Source organism: Penaeus monodon, chromosome 36 (genome assembly GCF_015228065.2).
Source record: "Penaeus monodon isolate SGIC_2016 chromosome 36, NSTDA_Pmon_1, whole genome shotgun sequence".
Taxonomy (NCBI): Eukaryota; Metazoa; Arthropoda; class Malacostraca; order Decapoda; family Penaeidae; genus Penaeus; species Penaeus monodon.
Genome location: NC_051421.1, coordinates 27,500,277 through 27,507,776, shown reverse-complemented (window position 1 = coordinate 27,507,776; position 7,500 = coordinate 27,500,277). Strand labels below are relative to the sequence as shown.

Sequence of the window (7,500 nt, the reverse complement as noted above, 5' to 3'; positions counted from 1 at the left end):
ATCTAGATTCTTGTAGTTTTCTTGCCATTCGTTCTTCATAAAGAAGGGGAAGCTCTACCATAATTATTGTGTCCCTTGTCCTTCTTGAATGACCTGCAATACTTTTAGAAATGACCTGTTTTGTAGCAGGCATGGCACTGGATATCCTTGGCTGAGCACTTAGTGGTCTTGGCCCAGTGACCCTTGTGGCCACAGTTGTGACAGGTATTGTCAGCACAGGACACTGTGGGATCACACTGGCGGTGACAAGACCAGCAAAAAGTATGTGAGATCTTTTCTCATTGTTGATCCTCGTCGGAATGTATGCTGACTTGGTGATGCATGGAAAGCTGAAGCTGTTGTCCTGGTAGCTTCATATGATCTACAACACATTACGAAGATTTGTAAAGAAGCATTTGCATCTAAGGAGATGAGGTGTTGCACCAGCTTATCTTTGATGCCCATGAGTAGAAAAATCTTCAGTTGTGTCCCGGCACAAACAACAGGATCACTGGAATACAAGTCAACTTTTCTCTGTCAGGTTCTTAACCCATCTGTGTCCGATAATATTTGGATTTTTGCAGTCTTCTTGCCATGGACAAGATGCATGTTGAAGGGCTTCAGAGACCTGTTAAATGAGGTTAAACTCATGCGACGACAGTTGCCATTTGTCCTTGATGAAGGAGGGGAAGCTCTTCCATAATTCTTGAATGCCCTGCAAGACTTTTCGAAATGACTTGTTTTGTTGCAGGCACAGTACTAGATATCCTTGGCTGGGCACATAGGGGTCTTGGCCCATTGACCCTTATGGCACAGTCAGTACAGGGTACTTTGTGGGATCATGCTGGCGGTGACAAAACTTGGCAAGAAGTATTTGAGGCCTAGACTCAGTGATGTGTGGATGGCAGAAGTTGTCCTGGCAGTTTTGTATGATCTGCAACACATTATGAAGGCTTGTGGAGAAGTATCTGCATCCAAGGAGATGGGACATTGCACCAGCTCTTCATCTTTGATGCCCATGAGTAGAACTATCCTCAGTTGTGTTTCAGCACTAGTAACAGGATCACTGGAGCACAGGTCAAATCCTCTGCCAGGTTCTTAACCCATACATAGAATTCACTGAAGGTCTTTCAACACAGCAGTTCCCCAGAGAGGCTCATTGCATAAACCTTTGAAGTGTGACTGTAAACTCTCGAGTACCTTGTCAACAGTGAGATGCATTTCAGGAGGGATGCCAAGAGCCTCTGCACATCAAGTGAGACACATCTGCAACTAGATTAGCTGTTTCTCATGGGACATCTGCAGATCAATCTTCTTTCAGAAGTTTTGCCATCTGTGACACCATTGTTGAATCGCTTGACATGATGCATTAGCTTGCAATGTAAGAGGAATTGATGTGACTGGTATGTTTGTAAAAGTAGCAGTTGTAGGCATAGGAGTTGAAGTGGTTGGAGCAAGTACATGTGGAGTATTCATGCTGACACTTGTGTCCCGGTTGACAGGAGAGCTGGCTGCTGCAGGAACACATGTAAGAATAGCCTGCTTGATAGGAGACCTGGCTATTGCAGGAACACTTGTAGGAGCCATAGGAACTGACACTGCTGGCTGTGAAATGTGGTCCAATGATGACTTGAGCACAAGTGTGAACACACATCAACTTCATTTAGGCTGAGCGACCATGCCACATGGCTGAACGGACAATATCTGAATGAACACCATGAACCTATTGCTGTCCTCTTTTCTGTGCTGTTCAACTTGTTCACATTGCTCTTCTTTTCTTTGACATTCTTCTGCTAGCCCTGGAGATGCGACTCTTGGATAAATTTCATCATGGTGAGGATTCATTATTGCTGTTGCATGTAATCATCAAATGAGGATTTAATAGCAGGGGTAGTGAGAAAAGATTCCTTCCTCAGAAGACTAGATCTCCCCTGAAACAGGATGAGGAGAGACTGATTCATGATGCCTGGATAATGTGCAAGATTGCATGATGTGACTGGTTTCTTTGTAAAAGGTTGAAGTGGGTGGAGCAACAGCAGGTACACATTGAATATCTACATTGGCAGGAGGACAGGCCCTTGCATGAACACTTGTTACTAGGTTGACAGGAGAGCTGGCTGCTGCAGGAACAGTTGTAGGAACAGCCTGGTTGACATGAGAGCTTACTGCTAAAGGAACACTTGTAGGAGCTGCAGTAACTGACACTGCTAGAAACCGTAGGAACTAACGCTGCAATGTCAGCAGGGGTGGCAGAGGTGGCGCCCACCTGGAGCAACTGACTAAGGTTTAGCTTCAAGCAGGCTATCCAGGTAGGAACTTGGAACATCTGGTTTTTGCAACAGAATGATAGTTTTTACCCCTCACTATAGAGATAAAGTGGTTGCCCTCTTAGAGGTGAGAAGATTTGGCAGCAGCACAGTCAGTATGTGGGGGTAAACCTACTACTGGTCAGGCCGTGGCTATGGTTACCATCTCCAGGGAGTAGCCATAGCCATCTCCAGTTAACCTCAACCATAGGTAGTAGAGGTAAAACCGGTTGGCAAGCGTATTATTGGATTGAAACTGTAGCATTCTTTTGGCTTTCTGCCCCTTATTGCTGTATATGTTCCTACCAATGTTTGCAAACTCGATGGGAAAGAGGCATTCTACACCAAACGCATATCTGTGGTAGAAAAAAGTCCCTGGCAAGACATTCTCATTGTACTGGGCAACTTCAATGTGGTATCCAGCTGTGATTGAGCTGGATACAAGATATCTTTCGGTCTTCATGGCACGGGAGCTGATCTCAGTAGTGAGGACAGTTTCTTCAGGGATTTGCCAGGTTCCAAAGATTGAGGATTTTTGACTCCTAGGATCAGCACTCCACATCACTGGACATGGTATAGCAATATGGGCACTGTGGCCAAGGAGAGTGACAAAATACTTGTTAGCACTCGCTGGATCTTGCAGAATTGCAAGGTTAACAGAGTGTCAAGTGCTTGCGGTACTGACCATAGACTGGTTGTGGCTACCCTTCAGATCAACTTCAAAATTCTCTGTCTCTCCAGTGGCCACCCTAGGCTTGGACTTGGACAGACTGAAGGAGGAGTATGTCTGGAGGTTTGCCACAGCAGTCTCTGATCAGTTCACAGAGCTCAAAAACCAGACAGTAGGATTCCTTTAAGCAAGAAACACTCGATGCATCACAGGAGTCCACTGGCGAACGCTCGAGGGTAAGGTAGAATTTAATTTTACTGATGACATTGGAAGCCATAGATGTGTGTCACATTGCTCAACTGAATAGCAATCAGGATTTCCACCATTCCTTGTATCAGGGCTCGGACACTGCTGAGAAAGGTCAAGGGACAGTTTATTAGGAATCTTGCTGTGGAGGTTGAAGGTAATTTCTTAGTAAATGGCCTTCATCTTGGTTACCTGGGAAACTGAAATGCCTTCCTCACAGATGACTGCAGTCGACTCAGTGGAATGGACAGATCATCTCAGATCAAGTTGGGCTCAGTATACCAGGCAAGGTTTTTGCCCACATTCTTCTGATATGGATCCATGACCGCCTACTGCAGCACAGATCAGAGCAATCTAGATTCACTCTTTTTCAGCACCATGGAATGCCATGGTGCATATGGTCATGGGCTGCTTGCAGCCTGCATCAACCTCAAGAAGGTGGCATATATCCTGGAACTGAAAGCACTGTAAAGTTTGGTGAGGGCGTGTCAAGCTTCTTCCCTATTAACTCAGGAGTGAGTCAAGGCTGTGTCCTTGCACCAACACTCCTCAACACTTGCATGCACTGGATAATGTAAGTCATTGGGGAGCAACAATGGGCAACATCAATTCACGGACCTGGACTTTGCTGGTGATAGTACTATCCTTTGAGTCTCTAGATATCTGGTGGTGGCTCTTGATGCATTCAAACAATGAAACAAAGCCCTTGAGACTAGAGGTCTCCTGATTCAAGAGCAAGATCCAGAATTTTTTTGGGGGGGGCTGTCAGGAGAACCTGTTCAGGCAATACATGCTTGCACTGAGAGCTTTACATACCTTGGTTGCACAGTCCATGTTTCTGGGCTGTCAGACCAGAAAGAATTTGCACCATTCCTTGGTGCGCAGTAGACGGCAGCAGGAGCTTGAACGCCGTCGACCAAAAGCATTTGGAGATGTCGGTACCTATGCAGAAGGACCAAGTTACGTGTCTTAAAGTTCTTCATGTGGCCAGTTTTGCTCTATAGAAGCGAAACCTGGACACTAGTGCTTTGTAGTCTCTGCACTGGACCATGGGATGCAGTTAGTAGGACCATGTGTCTATCTGACAGCTACAATGTGAGAATGGCATGGGACCTGCTACTTGCATAATCTGTGACCGCCAACTTAGGCTATATGGGCACCCAGCTCGTTTTCATGTGGATGACCCTGCCCATCAAGTTGTCTCTTCATGAATCAATCCTGGTTGGATGTGGGACGACCTAGGAAGTCGTGGCTTGGGCAGCTCGACCAGACCTGTTACAAGGAGCTAGAGGTGGATTAAGGGCCTGCCTGGAGGTTCTCTATGAGGGACCCCCGTGGATGGAAACAAATGGTGGATGTGGCTATGCGCCCATGTCGGCATTAGCCCCCGTTGATTGACTGACATACTGGGAGTACATGGGGCCATGTGACTACTCAGTGACGGCTCGAGGCGAATATCGGTGTAACGTTATTAGGGTGTATATAATTTTCAAGTGTATGTGATCATGTTTACCTGTAAATGAAATCAAGTAGGCATGGGTAAATATGTTACAGAAAGAGCATTTGCACATTATATAAACACTGATACATGTACATAATTAATAACACTTTACAAGTGACAATAATGTGCACACACATGGTCTATTCAAAGATTCACAATCCTCATTATCATCAGTAGTTAACCATCATCCCCTCACCCCCGGCCAGGAGGTGGACATGACCATCGTGCCAGTGGGCGTGTCCGAGGAGCGTTCCCGCGCGATGGACTTCAGCGAATTCATACTCATGGACCGACAACACCTCATCTTCAAGCGCCCATTCCCTGAGGCCGACATGGCGGGTTTCATCAAGCCTTATACACCCTGGGTATGTGTGTAGGTTTTTGTATTTTGTGATGTGTAATGATGATAGGTGTTTTGAGGAAAGATTTTTTTTTCCGCACACTGATCGATTCATTCAGTGAAAAGTAATGAAACTTATCTCAGACTTTTTGTACGAGTACGGCTAAAAAAATAATAATAATAATTGACAAAATAAACATAAATTCTCTGTTTAATAACCCAATTAAGGGCTCAAATATCCTACTTATCTAACCGTACCCTTATCTCATACTGACACGCATCTGGTACCCCCTGGACCTTAGATGTGGTTCCTCATTTTCGTGGCTGCCTTGGGGATCTGCGGCGCCTTGGCAATCGTCCACTTCGGCTACAAGAAACTCCTGCAGGATTTGTAATGATGATTATATAGAATGATAGTAATAAATTAGTAATTAATATTCTTGAGGAAAATAAAAGATGAAGAAAGAAAAATATCCATTTTCTTCCTTCACGCAGGCACACACCTGAGGAATTCGAGGAGGCAGACCTTGTCGTGGTACGAAGGACTCTGGCACAGGATCTCTACAACTACGTCTTGTGGATGTTCTCCTCCCTCATCTTGCTTTGTAATAATTTTGTTTTGTTTTAATTAAGCTGTCTGTCTGCCCATGTGTGTGTCTGCCTAGCTCCCCACCCCCGTCTCTCTCTATATATATCTATCTCCCTCTCCCTTTCTCTCTCTCTCTCTCTATCTGTCTCCTTCTCCTCTCTCTCTCTCTCTCTCTCTCTCTCTCTCTCTCTCTCTCTCTCTCTCTCTCTCTCTATCTATCTATCTATCTATCTATCTATCCAGTCAATTTTCCGTATACGTCATTATCATTATTGTTTAGATATGATTGTGCAGGGTAACTTACAGTAAACGTAAAGAGAAAAACAAAACAAAGAGACGAGGAATTAGGGGAGGTGAATAGGGGAGAGAAAAGGAGAGACGAAAAGAGAAGAGAAAAGAAAGAAGAGGAAAAGACACACACACACACACACACACACACACACACACACACACACACACACACACACACACACACACACACACACACAAACACACACACACACAAAGAGAGAGAGAGAGAGAGAGAGAGAGAGAGAGAGAGAGAGAGAGAGAGAAGAGAAAGAAATAGAGGGAAGAGAAAAAAGAGAGAGTGAGAGAGAAGAGGATGGAGAGAGAGAGAAAAGGAGGGAGAAACAAAAGAAGAGATAGAAAAGAGGAAGGAGGGAGAGAGAGAAGAGGAGAGTGAAATAGAAGAGGAGAGGGAGAGAGAAAAAGGAGGGGGAGGAAGGGAAAATCATAGCCACCACAACGCCAATAAAAGACCTTCCCTATTCCCTTTCACATCACAACACCCGCTCTCTCCTGCCCTCAGCCGTGCCTTGGAATCCTCGAGGAGTGCCAGTAAGAACGCTGACAGGAGTATGGCTCATTGTGGCCCTCATCATCAGCACGGTGTACCGCTCCAACCTCAAGGCTATGCTGATTCTGCCCAAGGTTAACTTACCTTTCACTACCATCAGTGAATTCCTGCAGACGGACATTCCTTTATATATCATTGAAGGAAGCCTGGCTGATCACTATACTAAGGTGAGAGGGACGTTTCGAACTGGCAGGACTGTTTGTTTTCGGTAAAAGCTCGATGTTTGTACATTATCAACACGGTCACTTTCAACCTTCGATTCTTTCGTACCACTATTCTCCCCGTTTTCCTTACCAATTGCCGATTTCCTTTGCCCTAAAGGGCGCCGAACCGAACAGCTCCTTAGCTAGGCTGCGGGCGAAGGCGCGGGTGAATACCGACGTTATCATTGCGATCAAGGAGGTCTACATGGGAGAAGTGACGGGCATCTCTTCGTTCCACGGCCAAACGAAACTCCTCCACGATTCGTTCACGAAGGTATGATTGCTGTACGTTCTTTGTGGGTGGGTGGGGGGTATGAGTATAAGTGTGTATATGCGTAAATATTGGACAAAACCGCTGATCGTAAACCACGATTTAACTTCATATTCCTTTTCTACTTTTCTTCTAAGGAAACACTAAGCTATATGTTTTCTTTATATACCTAGAACGGCTACTGCGGAGTGTACCGATCAGTGGACGGGTTGCTGGGCGGCACAAGCAATGCCTTGGGATTTCCCAAAGGCTCTCCTCTCAAACCCAAAATTGACCGAATGTAAGTGAGCTTCACATTTACATAAAAACGAAAGCCCAGTTTCTTCGTAAAAATACAATATTTTACCATCATTAATTTTTGGCCATTCAGTAGGCACTGAGTGAAAAATGAGTTGGTGAAGTAGATAGATAGTGCGATGGTTGGATGGACAATGAGATACTGAGTTTAGAATGAACAGCCATTATGAAGGAAGTCTTCAGTGAGTATTTACGACTGTCAGACTGCCTCAGTCAGTTTGTCAGTTTGCTTGCGCCAT

The 7,500-nt window shown here is 45.1% G+C and overlaps 1 protein-coding gene across 2 annotated transcripts in view; it reads left to right on the top strand.

Annotated features, from left to right (window-relative positions):
* The window catches only part of LOC119595490 (glutamate receptor 2-like), a 10,789-nt gene that overhangs the window by 1,277 nt on the left and 2,012 nt on the right, over nt 1-7,500 (top strand). For both annotated transcript variants that reach the window (XM_037944616.1, XM_037944617.1), the window contains exons 4-9: nt 4,909-5,067; nt 5,345-5,433; nt 5,538-5,647; nt 6,443-6,657; nt 6,812-6,967; nt 7,138-7,244. In XM_037944616.1, coding sequence (XP_037800544.1) covers nt 4,909-5,067; nt 5,345-5,433; nt 5,538-5,647; nt 6,443-6,657; nt 6,812-6,967; nt 7,138-7,244 — 836 coding nt within the window. The remainder of the gene's footprint in view (nt 1-4,908; nt 5,068-5,344; nt 5,434-5,537; nt 5,648-6,442; nt 6,658-6,811; nt 6,968-7,137; nt 7,245-7,500) is intronic.